At 47.1% G+C, this 16,264-nt stretch overlaps 1 protein-coding gene across 4 annotated transcripts in view; it reads right to left on the bottom strand.

The window, feature by feature from the left end:
• The window catches only part of SERGEF (secretion regulating guanine nucleotide exchange factor), a 234,296-nt gene that overhangs the window by 165,129 nt on the left and 52,903 nt on the right, over nt 1–16,264 (bottom strand). For all 4 annotated transcript variants that reach the window (XM_043481332.1, XM_043481331.1, XM_043481329.1 and 1 more), the window contains one exon: nt 12,953–13,119. In XM_043481332.1, coding sequence (XP_043337267.1) covers nt 12,953–13,119 — 167 coding nt within the window. The remainder of the gene's footprint in view (nt 1–12,952; nt 13,120–16,264) is intronic.

Below are 16,264 nucleotides of genomic sequence, written 5' to 3'. Positions count from 1 at the left end.
TGCCTTCTAGGTACTGTGTCATGCACGAAAGATACAGCCACATCCAAGACATGGTATTTGTCCCCAGGTAACTTACATTTGAAATGGTAACTGGAGCTGTCTAGGTAATCAACTGAGTAAGCTCTAATCTGAATCTTGTAAAGTCATACAACTTGGATCTGCAGGTAAGGGGGCTGGGGTTGAAATACTCCAAAACTCATTCATGTTATATCTTTTTGCCTTTCCATAATGTTGACGGAGTTCTCAAGGCAAGAATACTGAAGTGGTTTGCCGTTCCCTTCTCCAGTGGACCACATTTTGTCAGAACTCTCCACCATGACCCGTCCGTCTTAGGTGGCCCTATACAGCATGGCTCATTGCCACTCTGAATGGAAATAGAAGCTCAAGAAAGGAACCTGAGCAATTAAAATAACTCCTCCCAACTCTTCAAAGGTGCATTTCACTGTCCCAGCTTTAAAGTGGCAGTCTGGGGGGAAGGAAGGGCACCACTGGCCTAGTCTGTGCCCAGACACCAAAGAGCGGAGAACGAACGTCACAGGCTCTGTCTCCTCTGGCACCACCGGCCGTTTAGGAGGTGCCGGCGGTGAGCGCCACTCTCAGTCATCTCTTTGCCCTGTAGCCTGCACAACCACTATCCAGTCACCTGGAGGGCCATTCTTCCAGGATACTGCCACGGAGCCACTGTGTAGCTCTGCCGCTTCCCAGCTGTGTCCTCAGACAAGTTACTTCCCCAGTCTTTGATTTCCCCATCTGCGAATGGGAATAATATAGTATACTGCTCCACGGGAATGCGGTAAGAATTGAAAGGGATGTTTATACAGTGCGTGATGGATGGCACATAGTTAATGTTCAACAAATAGGAGCCATGATTATTTCTTAAAAATCCAAAAAAAAAAAAAAATCCTAATGTTCCCCATCATGTCTTTCTTAATTGCCAATCTCTGTGCTCAAACCCAAGCCTACAAACACCATCCCCAGGTTTATCATCTCAGAAGCAACCAGCTGCTTTCCACAGATCTTTCAGGAGCCTGAAAGTCTTGATCTTCTCACCTACCAAACTCAGTCTCCCCCAGACTACAAATTTCATCTCCTATGAGAAGCTCTCCCAAAGACTCAAGATGCCTGGCCAACAACTCTTCTGTGACACTGGCCCTGGATCTTTCTGCTCTCACGGTCTCAGCTCTTATCTGCAGGAGATTCATACCGTCAGTCACATCCCATTTCGAAAGCTGTAGAACTCTGTGTCCTCCCTGTTGTCACATTCTAAGTCCACAGCTCAAATGCACTGACGGGTAATAATGGATAAAGAGGAACCCAAGAATCATGGAAATGATTCATATCAAACTCCAGCTCTATGATAACTGACAACAATTTCCAAAGAGCTGTAAGAAATGGAAGTTGCCTGAAAACCCACAGAAGACTGGATATGACAAAGAAATCAACCAGCTTAACTAACATTTGTTTGTTGCTTCATGGTTATAAAATACTTTCACATTCATAACATCATTTTGACAACCACTCGGAGAGGCAGGCCTAATAAGCAATATTATATCTGACAGATGCAAAATCAGAGGCTCAGAGCAGTTTGTCCAAAAATCAAATGACAATGTAAAGTCACTTGATTCTCCCAATTTCTTCTCCTACTGGTTGCTCCTTCACACAGACTCTATCCTCAAATGATGTGCATGCTCTAGGCTAGTAATGAAATTTAAAAAAATCTTACCCAAAAGGGCTCCCATGGAAATAAAACCAGAGAAGAGACTCAACAATGACTAAATTATCTTTCTAGAGTGAGGAACTTTCCTCACGCAATCCTGGCAGTGCTGGCTGCAGCGACACATATATTTTGATCAGGAGCCATGAACAACTGTCCCCAGCCAGCTGGATCTCCTGAAGTGGCACCTGGAAGGTCATAATGGCAGCGACAAGCAGCCCCCAGCACCTACGAGTGGCTTTGACTCTACCTCCTGCTCTCCTTTCTCCTTGCACTTTTGGCCCCTCTGAAAAGCCAGAAGATTCACGGTTGACTGTCACAGCAGCTGCTCTTTTCACAAAGACATCTCTGACTCCTTCCATTTCTGCTACCACAGTCAGTCTCCCCCATCGTGGATGACACCAGGCATCCAGTAAAAAAAGCTCCCATACAAATAGCAAGCTGCAGATGCAGGAGGTGGCGGCCACCACCTGCAGAGTTCCCAGAGACAGAACCACTGCATCACAGAAGGGAATTACATAATCACACAAAGACTAACTTCTTCCTTCTAGTCATAATTGGGTGGTCCCACTACCAAATGACCTGGGGTCTTGGGGTTCTTAAGGCTACATGTCAAAAGAAAGGCCTGATTTGCTTCCTTGGAAGTGATGAGAATGTTTTCTCTTTACCTACCTCATGGGGAGCCTACCAGCCAAGGCCTCAGCAGCTCAGGACACTAAAGGCAAAGAAGAGGCTGGAACTGGATGGGATTAACCTTGGGGAAGAGGGGTAACTACAGGGTTGGTTCCTAAGGCAACCATCCAATATAACGTACCCAAAGGAGCTGGCAGAGAGAGGCTTGATTCAGGCCATTGTCAATACCAAAGAAGGCCTCCAGCAGGAAGCTCCAAGTAGTGATAACCCTTGGAATTAAACACTTGACACTCTACTGGGGAAACAGCCATTCCAAACAAGGTCCCAAACAGTGACCAGGGGTCCAGGACACAGAATCTATTCCCCGGGCAATGAGACTGGCAAAATCCAGGTGCTGCTCAGGGTAAGGTTGCTGTCCCAGTTCTCTGCTAGAACTGGCAGAGAGATCCCCCTGCCTGGACTGGGTCAGTGTGGGAGGGAGAAGGCATTTAAGAAAGGCAAAAGGAAGGCCGGAGTTCATCACAGCCAAGAATCCAGGCCTCCAGCAGCCTACCAAATTCCAGATCTGGACTCTCAAGAGGTCTCAGGGACAAGGGAGGTGGAGAGAAGGTGGAAAGCAGCTCAACAGAGTCAAGGCAGGTGGGTAATGACACCAGATGAAGAAAAACTTTGAAAGAAAAGACAAGTCTGTCAAGCTAGATGACAGGAAAACTGAGATGAATACAAGACATCATCCTTGTTATTCACTGGGGGTGGGGGGAGCAGGGAGTAATTGTTCAAGCAGCCAAGGGCAGAGGAAGGCAGAAGAACCAATCCGTGCAAAGACCCAGAAGTATTAAACAACATGATGATTTCACTGGTTTGGCCACGATGAGTTGCAAAGTGCAAGGGAGAGAGTGATAGAAGGTGAGGTTGGATATTGACAGGGGCCGGATCAATCTCTTAGGACAAGTCAGAGATTCTGGACTTCATCCTGTATGGGAAGCCATTAAAAAGTACATTCATCCCCATGACAATTATTTGCTGATGACCTACTGTGTGCTAGGCACTAGTGAAGGTGATGGAGACACAGTGGTGAATAAGACCAACAAACAATCCTGAAACTGACACTCTAATAACCGCATTCTTGGCACAGTGGCTGTGGGGATTAGGGACTCTGTGTTTCTTGTACCTCTTGAGGGCAGAGGTTGGGTCTCATTCTCCGCTACATCCTAAAGGCTCAGCTAAGTTTCTTCCATATAAAGTTTTCCAATTGGGTTTCCAATAAGTGTTTATTGTGGGAATGGATGCTTTCTGTGTTTTTTAAAAATCTTTTTAAAAAACAAGAGCCTAACATGGTCAGATTTATATTTTAGTTCATTATTTTGGCAGCTGGGTGGAGGCAGCTAGAATGAGCCCAGCTAGAAACAAGGGGTTCTCAATGAAGGGGTGTTCATTGTCATCCACAGATAGTAGGGGTCCAAGCTAGAGGAACAGTGGTGGAGATGGAGGTAGTTTTAGTCCCCTGGATGACTAATTCACTTACAGCTCACTCAGCCTTCACAGACTTTGTACGTCTCTCAACAAACCACTGCAGCCTTCTTTGAACCCTCATTGGCTCCTGTTTTCACTCTAAACCTCAGCATGATTTACTTTTACCCTGGGACAGCCCAGTTTTCAAGGTCAAAGGCAACAGCAGAGAGCGTGGTCAGCTCCAGGGTGACCCTGGGCACAGCCTGGGGCAGTCGTAATGCTGCAGAGTGAGGTGGTGACACATGAGGTCACGGGGATTTTAAATCAGCCTGGATGAACTTCCTCTGCTGCTGAGAGGAAGCGCTGGAAACATCCTTGCTGCGGACGCTGATGGCTACTTCAAAAGATAGGAATCCACGCTCCCAGGAACTGCATGGAGATTGGCCATGGATTCCCAAGCACCTGGCCTCCAGTATTCCCACTGGTTATGATTCTAAGGGCTTCCCTCATAGCTCGGGTGGTAAAGAATCTGCCTGCAATGCAGGTGACCCCGGTTTGATTCTGGATTAGGAAGATCCACTGGAGAAGGGATAGATTACCCACTCCAGTATTCTTGGGCTTCTCTTGTAGCTCAGCTGGTAAAGAATCTGCCTGCAATGTGGGAGACCTGGGTTCGATCCCTGGGTTGGGAAGATTACCTGGAGAAGGGAAAGGCTACCCACTCCAGCATTCTGGCCTGGAGAATTCCATGGACTGTATAGTCTCCATGGGGTGACAAAGAGTTGGACACGACTGAGCAACTTTCACTTCCACTTTCATGATTCTAAGAAGTTTTGCCACAAGATCTAGGATGGTTCTTTGTAGCTCCTAAGATCTCAAGTGATTAAGACAGAAGAGCAGCTCTGATTCAAACTTATAATAAAACATGCGTCTGAAGTACAGAGTGGCTCGCATGTTATGAACCCAATAGTAACTCTTTTGTATAGCACTTTGCAGTTCACAAGAGCCCTTATATAGTTTATTTGCATCTTTCAATAATCCTGTGGGCAAGGTAAACTAGATATTATTACTCCCATTTTGTAGATGAGAAAACTAACGCTTGGAGAGGTTTTCACCGGTTTTTTAGTCATATGGACTAAAGGTGACAGAGCAGAAATTCCAACCCAGGTCTCACTCCATATTCAAGCCTCTGTCCACCAGAGATCCAACTCCAGAAAGCGGTAGGGTTGACCATGGTCATGAGTTAACATCTCTGTGCCAGTCCTCATTGAGGCCGGTCCTCTTCTTGCTGCTTTTCCTCGGAAGACAAGGACCCAGTCCAGAGTCTGCAGAGTGCTACCAGGATGCACCCAGTGCAGAGTAAAGCAAACTATCCCTCCCTGGAAGCCTCCTCACACTAACCATATCACGGCAGCAGACAATTCATCTTTCGATCTAAGCAAGATTTACGCCCCCCACCCCTCCAACAGGAGTTCTTGCACTGTGTCAGTGCACTTCTCCTGATGATTTACTTTGTACCAAGCCAGGCCCTAATTATATAAAAATAAATTTAAGACAGTGTAGGCCGTCAAAGAGCTCCAGGTTGATTCAGAGATGGACAGATTAGTAAGGACTGTATTACTAATAAATATGGTATTACAGCATCGGGTCAGCAACTTTGCCTTTTCTTTGTGAAAACTTGGCTCACAGCGCTGTGCGTGGCCCACAGTAGGATACAGTAAACACTGACTGGATAAATAAACAAAACTAAGATAAAATAAGACAACAAATGGTGCACACACTTCAGTGAAAGCGTTGTTCTTCTCCACCTTGAAACTTCCATCTTCCCACAGCCCCTTTTCTCTTTATTCCTGTGCTGAAAGAAAAAGCATCCTTCTTTCCTGTTGGAACTAAGCCCTTCACAGCGATGTCCCTCTTCACCCTCACTGCATTGGCAGCCCTGTTCCAGCCACATCCCCCAGCCCCCGTCCTTGCCTCTGTCCTCAGATTTCTCTCTTTCCTTCTCTCTGATCCTTGCGTTCAGGTTTCTGTCCCACCCCAGGTTCCTCGAGCTTATAAAACTAACTTGAACCAAGCTCTCCTTTCAAGTGTCCACGTTCGTCCTCAACCTCCTTTGACCACCGAATCTCCTGATTCTGTTCACGCCTGCAGCCTGGGTTTCTCCTCAGCCTTCCATTTGTACCACGTCCTTGTGTTAGCTTCCACCTAAGCTTGTCTCTGATGCGTCACCCCCACTCCACATCGCCAAGGCCAGTGGTCTTGTCTCCGGGTCCCAGCTCCCTGACCTCCTGCTGAAATCCCCCGGGCTTCTGCGGCGCTGCAGTTCCTGGCTCGCTTTCTCCCTGTCCTGTCAATACTCATCTCTATCTGGCTGCTCTTCCTCTGCTTTCCTCTTAATGCAAGCTCTTGCCAAGATTTCCCTGTTACTTCACATTAACTCCCTTGAGAACTAATTTAATGTCAAAGCTTCCAACTCAGGAAGCCTTTCCAGTCACCACCTCCCACCCCCACCACCCTACCCCACCCCAACCCTGTAGAACCCAAAAGAACCACAGGGACTGAAAATGCAAGAAAGAAAAAGGTCCCCGAGGGCAGGGGAAGGGATGGGATCAACAGAGTTTCAATGTCAGACTCTCTCACCGCCTCTGACACATTCTGCTTGTCCTGCAATGAACTTTACCTAGCCCTGACACCAGCTCATGAGCTCCTAAGACACGACCTGTCCCACTCTGCTCTGCTGCCCCCGTTCGGCTCATGGAGTGCCCAGACAGACAGGCAGACATAAGCATCTGCTGGATAAAAGAAGAAAAACCGAAGATGAACACACGTGAAGGCATAAACTGGTCAACTGTGAAACACTTCAGACTTCATAGGAAACTTCCAGGTTGTTTGGGCATTTTACAAGTCTGTCCATCTTCTGGCTCTGTTGGACAATTGATGCCCACATGCCTGAGAACATGGAAGTGCTTATTCTGGAACTGGCCTGAGATTGAGAAGCACAGACTGTAGCGACAGAGAGAGAGAGGGAGAAGCTGAAGGGGAGCTGAAGAGGACCACAGCCTCAGAAACCATATCTTTCTCATGTATTCAATCAGTAAACATCCACTAAGCACCTCTGAGGTGCCGGGATCTATGCCAGACACCGGGAACACGGCTTTGAACGGGATGATAAGGTCCTTGCCCTCCTGGATCTTATATAGTTCAGTGAGAAGAGGTGAATAAATACAAATAAATAAGAAAAGAGCGGGCAGTAAATAAGCACTTCTGCATCAGATCCTTGACCATCAATTTCAAACAAGACAGCCCTGACTGGTGACTCCTCCTCTCCTGAGTGTTCACACAAACAAATCCAGTTCCCTGCTTTGAGGTTTGTTTTGTGTTTTTCTCCTCCGGTTAGGTCAGCAGCTACAGCATAGATGTGCTAGCTTTTCTAATCTCCAGTGAAACCCTGTTTGTATGAAAACTGCCCCTCGCATCTGGGGAGGCCTCTGAAACCGCTCCACCCGGACAGCTTGGGCAGCCAGATGCCATGCTCTCAGAGACCTCCCGCCCCTTGAGAAGAGCCGTGACGCTGCGGATGACTTCCCAGACAGCTACTCGGGGATGCTTTTTCAGGTTGTGTTCCATTCTGCCAGAGCCCTCCGGACTCAGCTGATTGCTGGTGGTAGATTTCTGTGTTATTTAGGGCACCGAAGTCCCACAGTCTTGACACAAACTCAAAATTAGAAATGTATTAAATATAGGAAAGGAGGAAGGTCATTCAGGAAAGGCAGCCTTCTGAGGGAGATGCAGGACAAAGACGCCCTGGAAACTTCCAGGTTCATTAATGGGTTTTACACAGCATTCAAGTGGTATTTCTCCTTCAGAAATAACACTGTGGAAAGCGTAGGGGACTGGCTCAAACCTCAGCTAACACAGCTGAGTGAGTGACTCTGCAAACTAAAAATAGCTGCTTTCCCACTCATTCTGACAGATTTCACTTAGACCCTGGGCACAGGTTGATTCTCCAACAAACAGTTTCAGTCCTGTAGCAAAATGAGGGTTGGTGGCATTTCGGCTTGACAATTACCCAATCCCTGGTTCAACTCTTGTTTATTTCCATGTTTCTTGCTCCAATGGCTGCATATGTGCACGTGTGCACTGAGCTCCCTGGCTGGGATCTGGTGCTCTTCAACCAGACGTGGGCAGAATTTAAACCAGGAACATGACTCAGGACCATGGCTGCAGACTGAGCCCGGAGCAAGGCTCTCAGAAACACTGGGAAGCAGGCTTAGTCTCAGGTCTTCTCCTAATTCCCAGCAAGCCTCTCCAGGTCTCAGTTTCCTCACTTATAAAACAAGGATAAACATTCCTATTCTGGCCTACTTCACAGCATCACACTGGGATCAAGAGAGATGACGCACATGAGAGTTACTCTCTTTTAGACAGGACTTCTACCAGAAGGATGGCTGGCAGTGATGGAACAAGTGAAACAGGCAGCCAGACTATAAAACTCGGCTGGACCACAGGACGTGGCAGCCATCCCGCCTGTACCAGGAGCTAAAAGCAGATCCAGGTTCAAGACTTCAGCTCATGTTGTTCCCTCTGCCTGGAAAGTCCTTCCCCCTTGCTAAACTACTCATCTTTAAGGACCCAGTCCAAACACTTTTTTTTTGTTAGTGTCCTCAGAGTAAATCATTCCATCTTCACTGCTCCCTTGGCCTTTTGTACACACCTCCCACAGCACTTTTCACTCTACATGGTAAGGAATTTATTTACACACCTGGAAATTCTTTGATGGCAAAGACTATTCTTTATCTTTGTACCCACCTCCCCAGCCACCACCAAAAGCAAGCATATGGTAGGTGTCAACCAATGTTCCCCAGGTTACCTACGGAATGGGCAAGAGCCCAAAGCCAAGAAGGGGATAGACCCAAGAGACATGCACAAAGGTGGGATAGCACACACAGAACCAGCAGCGGGGGTGGTAGGAGGGGGATGTAGGAAGGTGGAGTCACCCAGGTCTGCTGTTACCAGCAATAAGGTCACAGTCACAGGGACGGGAGTCAGAGCCGAACTGCAAGTCCTGGGAGGGCCAGGTGGGAGCATCCAAGTCCCAATGACCTAAACTGGAACAGGAGGCCCTGGGGATGAGGAACAAGGGCAGCGAACAGAGCCAACATTTCCAGATCTGCCAAAGTTGGGCCAGCAGCTCGGGGTTGAGTGACCTTGGCTATGACACCTAGGGACTCTAGGGGCAGGAGTCATTACAAATTTAAGTAAGGATCAGCTCCTTAAAATAAGAATCAGAAATGGAAAGGACTTTAAGAGGTATAAGAAACCTTAGGAATCACCTGGTCTAACAACCCTAACCTATATATTGGAGAACTAAGGGTACAGGAGGAAAGGCGTTTGTCCAAGTTTACCCAGTCAGGGTAGAATCATGGGGCTTCCCTGGTGGCTCAGCTGGTAAAGAATCCACCTGCAATGCAGGAGACCCTGGTTCAATTCCTGAATCAGGAAGATCCGCTGGAGAAGGGATAGTCCAGTACTCTTGGGCTTCCCCGGTAGCTCAGATGGTAAAGAATTCACCTGCAGTGTGGGAGACCTGGGTTCAACCCCTGGGTTAGAAAGATCGCCTGGAGAAGGGATCGGCTACTCACTCCAGTCTCCTGGCCTAGAGAATTCCATAGAGAGAAGAGCCTGGCAGACAACAGTCCATGGGGTCACAAAGAGTTGGACATGACTGAATGACTCTCAAAAAAAGGGAGGTGGGGGTACAGGAGGAAAGGGGTTTACCCAAGTTTACCCAGTCAGGGAAGAATCATGGCAAGACCCAGGTCTTCTGAACCCCAAGCTGGACCTTGTCCCCTCAGAGGCTGTTGACCTTCAGTCAAGAATGTCTCCTGATGGTTCTACTAACATCACAGGTACCCTAATCTAGCTGCTTCAGAATCTTGGGGGAGCCCCACTGAACCCACTAAGTGAGTACAGACACTTCTGTCCTACTGGGAAGTGCAGGCTTCTACCTTTGGGTGGAGTTCAGAACCAGCGTTCCACAGGAAATGAACAGAGAGTAGCCCCACCGGGAACTTAGAAAGCGAAAGGCTGCAGGTGGGGAGGAAACAAACCAGTTCACACACACCCTGCGCTGACATGTGCATGGGGGTAATCCCAACCATTGTGCTCACCCTGGAACTTTCCAAGCGTGGTTGGAGAGGGCCAGTACCTAAGGCGAAGCTGACAGTGCATGAAACACAGTCTTCAGTGCTGTAAGAACACTGAGCCACGGCCTGTCTGGTCTAAAATCTCGGTCTTTCTCAGGCTATAGATAAGACAGGGCTCAGAAGAAAAGAATTGGGACTCTCAAAGAATCCAGAGATCCTGACTCCCAGAACTTCCCTGCAGGTGAGCATACACAGGCAACATTGTTTCATCTCTACAGAAAGTATGAGAGCTTTAAGTCCAAGTCCCAGCCCCACAGTTTACCTACTGTGTGATCCAAGGCCAGCAACTTACCCATTAGTCTCCTTATTTTTACCGCAATGATTATAACATCTGTGTCCAAGTTTATTGTAAAAATGAAAGAATAAATGTAAAGCATTTAGCATGCTTCCTGGGCCATAATAACCACCAAGTTACACAGGATTTATTTGCTTTCCTTTGATCGTGGGAGGGGTCAGTCAGACCTCAGTCCAACTGTGTCTCCCTGTGCTTTCCTATCCCACTTGGTTGTCTCTCTGGATCCTCCTGGGCAGACATCCTACCTGATGCCTCAGCCCAGATAGCTCCCTCCTCCCTCTCTTTATCCCTGGACATAGCAGAAGGTAACAGGTCAGCTATGGGCCACTCAGGTCCTTGAAGGTCAGGAATCATCAGCTTAGTCCAAGGCTGTTCCTGTCTCCCCAGGTGTCTGTGCACCTCCCTGGCCAAGCCCCTCTCAGGGTATTCCCTGGTTTATTACAGCTCTGGTCTTCTCTAAGGTGAACCCACTCCTAGCAGCTTACAGCTCTGGGCCTCCAGCAAATAGCTGCCTGAGCAGCCAGACCTGGACATCAACAGCAGAGAGAATTCCCAGACCCAACTTACCAACAGGAAACAACCTGGGGTCTGCACCTGCAGTGAAACCAGTGAGTACACACACCAGTACCAGCTTCCCAGGGCCTGGGAGGAGATGGAGGGGAGCACAGGAATGAAGCTGCCACGGGGCTCAGGGCTCAAGCTGACTCCTCACACTGCCCTGCCAAGAAGCTCGATAAAAATCACATCAAGGTGAGGCTCTCCAGCTATCTGCTTGCACTGCCACGGGGCTACATAGCATGACCACCGCCAGGCATTCCAAGGCTCCAAAGGGAAAGATGCAGCATGCAGGTACTGCATGCTGGGTGGGTGCCAAAAACTTTGCGTGTGACCTTCACTGATCACCTTCTGTGGCAGGTATTCTTGTCCTCATCTTGCCAATAAAACCAGAGACAGAAAAATCCATGAAGCCGGTGTGCCTCTGCTATGCTACCTGACCACTATGTTTTAAGCATTCTGGGAAAGAAAAGGAAAGCAAGAGAGTCTGAAGCAACAGGTACCAAGCTCTCAGCACCTTCCTCGCTCAGCAGACAGCACTAGCTCAAGTACTGCATTCCCTCCTTCACTGGAGTCAACTTCTCTCAAACACAATCTACAGAAATACAGCAAAAGCCATGAAGATGCTCATGCCCTTTGCCCCTGCAATGTCATCCCCAAGATTTTCCCTTCAAGAAACAGTTCAACAGGGTATTTGCTGCAGAATTCACTATAGTGACCAAAAAAAAGAAGAAATGATCTCAATGTCCAATATTCACAGAATGGTTTGGAAAACCCCAGAACCTTCAAACCATATAATAATAGACAGTCATTTTGAGTAACCTTCAAAGACCAAGAAGAAACAAAACAAGGCATTTGTGATAAAATAAATGAAGAATAAGTATAAAACATCATAAATGCCAGCATTACAACTTTGTAAAGTGTCTATGTGTGTATATGAAAAAAGGAATGTAGTTGTGTTAGGGTGGCAGATAACAGGTGGTTTTATTACTAATGTTATCATATCTAAATTGGTACTGTTCAGTGCCTTTACAATGAAAGAAAAAGACAGATAGACAGACTCAATCCAGCACCAAGGAAAGACCCAGGAGGACCAGGGCTAGGATGTGAGGCAAAAATTGAGAACCGTCCTACATACCCGGAAGGAGGAGGCCAGGCAGGCCCCAGGGGAGGGGAAGCCCTCTAGGTATGGACAGGGTTGTAACTAGTCTGATGCTAATTACAGAAGTCTCACTAGCTTATTAATTTTTTTGACAGACTCAATGAAGACTGAGCTCCTACATGAAGTCAACTTGGGTTCAGAGGCACATTTCCTGAGTGGCCATCCTCCTCCTTCTCAAAAACCTAGACTTTGCTTTTCTTTTCTTTTTTTTAAGGACAGCAGTAAAATAAAGTTTAGTAATAGAAACACATACCCAAAAAAAAAAAAAGAAAGAAAGAAACATACCCTGGAGAAATTAAGACTCCTGCCTTAAATGGAGAAATTCAAGACATTTCAGGGAACTAAAGGGGCTTGAATAAGCAACTGAACTACTGTGTTTTCTACACTGGGAAATATAAACAGAAGAGCAAACTACTCAGCTTAGTATTAGAGGCCCCTCTGATAAAGTCCCAACTCATCCTTCTGATATTACCTCATATTCCCCACCACAGACACCCCAGGCTCCAGCCAAACAGAACCACCAACGCTCCCCAAACGCCCTCCTCACTTCCCCACCCCCACGACTCAAGTCCTCCTTTCCCTCTCACGCCTGCTCAAGTCTCACCCATCCTCCAAGGCACAGCTCAAGCTGGGTCCTCCGCAAAGCCCAACCCAGTCCTGTACCCTGAATGCATCTCTCACCCTCTGAAGAGGACCTGGAGCCCCTGGAATCTCCAGAGGAGTCACAGACAGTCTGCCCTACAGTACAGGTATCTGGGTGACTGCCTTTTCTACCATATTCAACTTGAACAACTCAAAGCGAAGACCCCTTCAGCCTCCTGTGTGAAACTCACCACACAGCCTGGACTATAGGCACACAGCAGGCCTTCAGTGGACGCTCCCCCAAAAGACAAGGAAGAGACACGTCACCTCTGTGGAAAGAGGTCACTTCCTACCTCAGTCGCTCCCGTTAAGCAAGGCAGACACGAAGGTGTGCCCTTCTGTGGCCCGGAGCCGGGGAGGGATGGATCCTGCTTCTCTGACTGCCAGCCTTCACGAGTCTCCACTGTCCTCCCCAGCTGACCGTAGTCCGCTCGGCCCCAGGTAAACACCTTGCCAGTTACTAAAACAAAAACAAAACTTGAATTAAGGCTATATTCCACGGCTGTGCTCCCATGGGTAAGCAAAGAACTACAAGAGAATGTGTGATCACTCATTTCAGTACCAACTACCACGCAGCAGGGGCCTTCCTATCTTCCTGTAAAGAAGGTGCGCACAGGCACATGTTTACAGGTGTGGGAAGTGAGGCTCAGAGAGGTGAGATGTCTGACTTGATCAAGATCCAACAAGGAGTGAGTGCCAAAGCTGGGTTCCAGCAGAGGCTGCTTCTACAGCCTGGGCTCCTGCCTTTTAACAGATGTGGACATGGCCACAGAGAACACTTCCACTGCTCTCTATGTAACATTTCTAACCCCCCTCCCCTCCCCCACACCTAACTCGCACTTTGCAGGGGAAAATGATATCTGTTCTTGGGCTCCCCTCCTTCTCATCCAATCCAGAGCCCCCCACCCGCCACCTTGAGGTTCCCCGGGCTCCTGATTTTCCCCAGGCCACAACCTCTCAGTAGCCACTGGCACGTGTTTTCCCCTCCACATAACACAGAGGACCTTCCAGAATCTGTGCTCTTACCCACAGGAGCAATGCTAACAGTCCCAAGGCGAATGCCTATGTGTGCTAGAGGGAAGGGAGTGAGAGGAAAAAAAAAAAAAAAAGACAAAATCACTGGAGCCAGAAAAGCAGTCAGTCCCCCAAATGCACCACCTGGGAAGCTGGCCAGTGCTAAAGACGACTGAAGAAAATGAAGTTTGGAAAAAAGGAACCGGCCTTTCTTCTCCCAGATAAGACAGAATTCACCGAACTTACTCAGTTGTACCAAGTGCCGCATTTGTTATTTCAACAGAAATGCAAAATCTGATGAGGCATAGATTATTAACAGATTCTCTGCAATAAATATGCATAACCATGTGCGCTGTATAAATTCTTTATACATGTTTGTTTTAACAAAGAAAAACTTTGCTTAAGAGACAAAACACCAAGTAATGCATATTAAATTCTAGACAAATCTACTACATACTCTGTGTTTTAGTATCAGAGCTTCATCTGGCCCCACATTCAACATATGGTTTATAGTGTCAGTGAAAAAACAACCACAGGGGAAATGTCAGAGTTGTGAAGGGGTACAGGGCTCTGGGGGAATATGGTTCTCAGGACCAATCTGCTCACAGACACCAATGTCGATACCAAAAAATTCTTCCAGGCTTCCTCAAAGAGGGAACCAAGTCTGTGCAACCCATGGGGTAGCAGATATATTATAAGAACAGGGAAGGGGTCCATTCAGATGTGCTGTTTCCTGACCTCACACGCGCTGTTCCTTTTGCCATGGATGCCCCTTCCTTACATCATTCGTCTGACAAACTATGACTCAACCTTTAGAGTCCAGCTCATGGATCCCAGTTCTGCAAAACCTTTCTTGACTTTTAAACTCTCCTCAGAATGGAAGAAATCTCCTTCCTATGAGCACCTTTATTACTGTACTCATCAACCACTATGATCCCATTAAACAGGTGAGAAAATTAAGGTTCAGAGAAGTGACCAGCCTTGGGTCACACAGTTAAGCCACAGCTCCTTCTACTAGTCCATGATACCACTCTGCAGTGGTTATTCACACTGGCCCACATCAACATCTCTTAACTCTTCCTTAACTTCTGTAGGATTGAGCGGGGGAAGCTCAAGGGTCCAGGACCCACAAAGCATTCCCAACTGGCAAACTGTCCCTCTGCTTGAGCTCACTGGGGTTTACCACCAGGCTGCCTTAGCAAGAAGAGCCCCAAGAAGCCAGAGGATGAAACTGCTATTTCTTAGAGAACACTAGCATTCCTCTGCTGAGAAGAACTAGCAAGTTGCTAACTGCAAGACTACAGAAAGAACTGTGTTATCACAAACCCCACAGTGAATCCTTTCTTATCAAGTGAGACATCTTAGAACCTTCTCTGCTATTGATTACTAATGTCCAAGACAGGCAAGACTGCCAGAATATGGCGCTACCATGATTACATTTCCAATAGCAATTCAACCATTCCACTTATATAGCACTTTTCACCTTCAAAGCACTTTACAAAGATGAACTAATTAATCTCCATGCTCCCTGGGGATGCCACAGACATTTTATTAGAGACAGTCAGGCTGCCTGGATAGCCAGCCTTTGGGCTCCAACCTAAGATTGCTCAGTCGGGTAGGTCCACTCCCTGAAGCTGTCTGTTTCTCCCCAAAATACACTTTGCATTGGAAGGCTCACAGGGGACAGAGGGAGTGATCCCTTTTTCCTTTTCCTTTAAGCTGACCACCTCCCAGGGGTCTAGCATATTCACAGATCATATCTTAATCAACCCTCATAAGAATTCTGGGAAGTATAGATTAGTAAGCTTATTTTACAGATAAGATTAGATGACTTGAGAGGGTACATGACTTGATCAAGTCCATGAAACCAGCAGAAGATGAAAAGCAAGATTTAAACCTTTGTCTTCTGATTCTAAGACCAATGGCAGATTCAATGATTGCACAGCTGCTGTCACAAACTGAGGAAACCTGGCTGATGAAATAGCCGTTCTCACAATGTTTGAAGAGGGGGAAAACTCAGATTAAATGGATATGTTCTGTGTACCATCCAGCTTTCCTCACTAGAATGGCCTCCTTCCCAGAGGACCATTCAGAACTTGCAACTACAAGCACTGAAATAAAGGCATTAAACACAAGGATTACGATTTTTAGGTCACCTGGAATAAAAGAAAACAATGAATCCACACACAAAAGATGTTCATTAATGCACTGTAGATAAATGTCTGCCTGCCTCGAGCTGAAGCATGCTGGCAAATCCAAGGACATTCAGATCCCAAATGTATAACAAATGAATCTTTACCTTACAGTAAATAATTGTACAGGGCTTCCCCAATGGCTCAAGCAGTTAAGAATCCACCTGCAATGCAGGAGACGCAAGAGACGCAGGTTAGATCCCGGGGCTGGGAGATCCCCTGGAGGAGGAAATGACAACCCACTCCAGTATTCTTGCCTGGAAAATCTCACGGACAGGGGTGTCTGGCAGGCTACAGTCCATAGGGTCGCAATGAGTCACACACAAGTGAGTACACAGCACATCAGCACAAATAATTATATTACTATGATAAAAAAATAGATATATTAATGTAATCCAA

The sequence above is a fragment of the Cervus canadensis genome, chromosome 11 (assembly GCF_019320065.1).
Source record: "Cervus canadensis isolate Bull #8, Minnesota chromosome 11, ASM1932006v1, whole genome shotgun sequence".
Lineage (NCBI taxonomy): Eukaryota > Metazoa > Chordata > Mammalia > Artiodactyla > Cervidae > Cervus > Cervus canadensis.
Note: the sequence above shows the minus strand (reverse complement) of the source record. Positions and strands in the feature narration are given on the sequence as shown.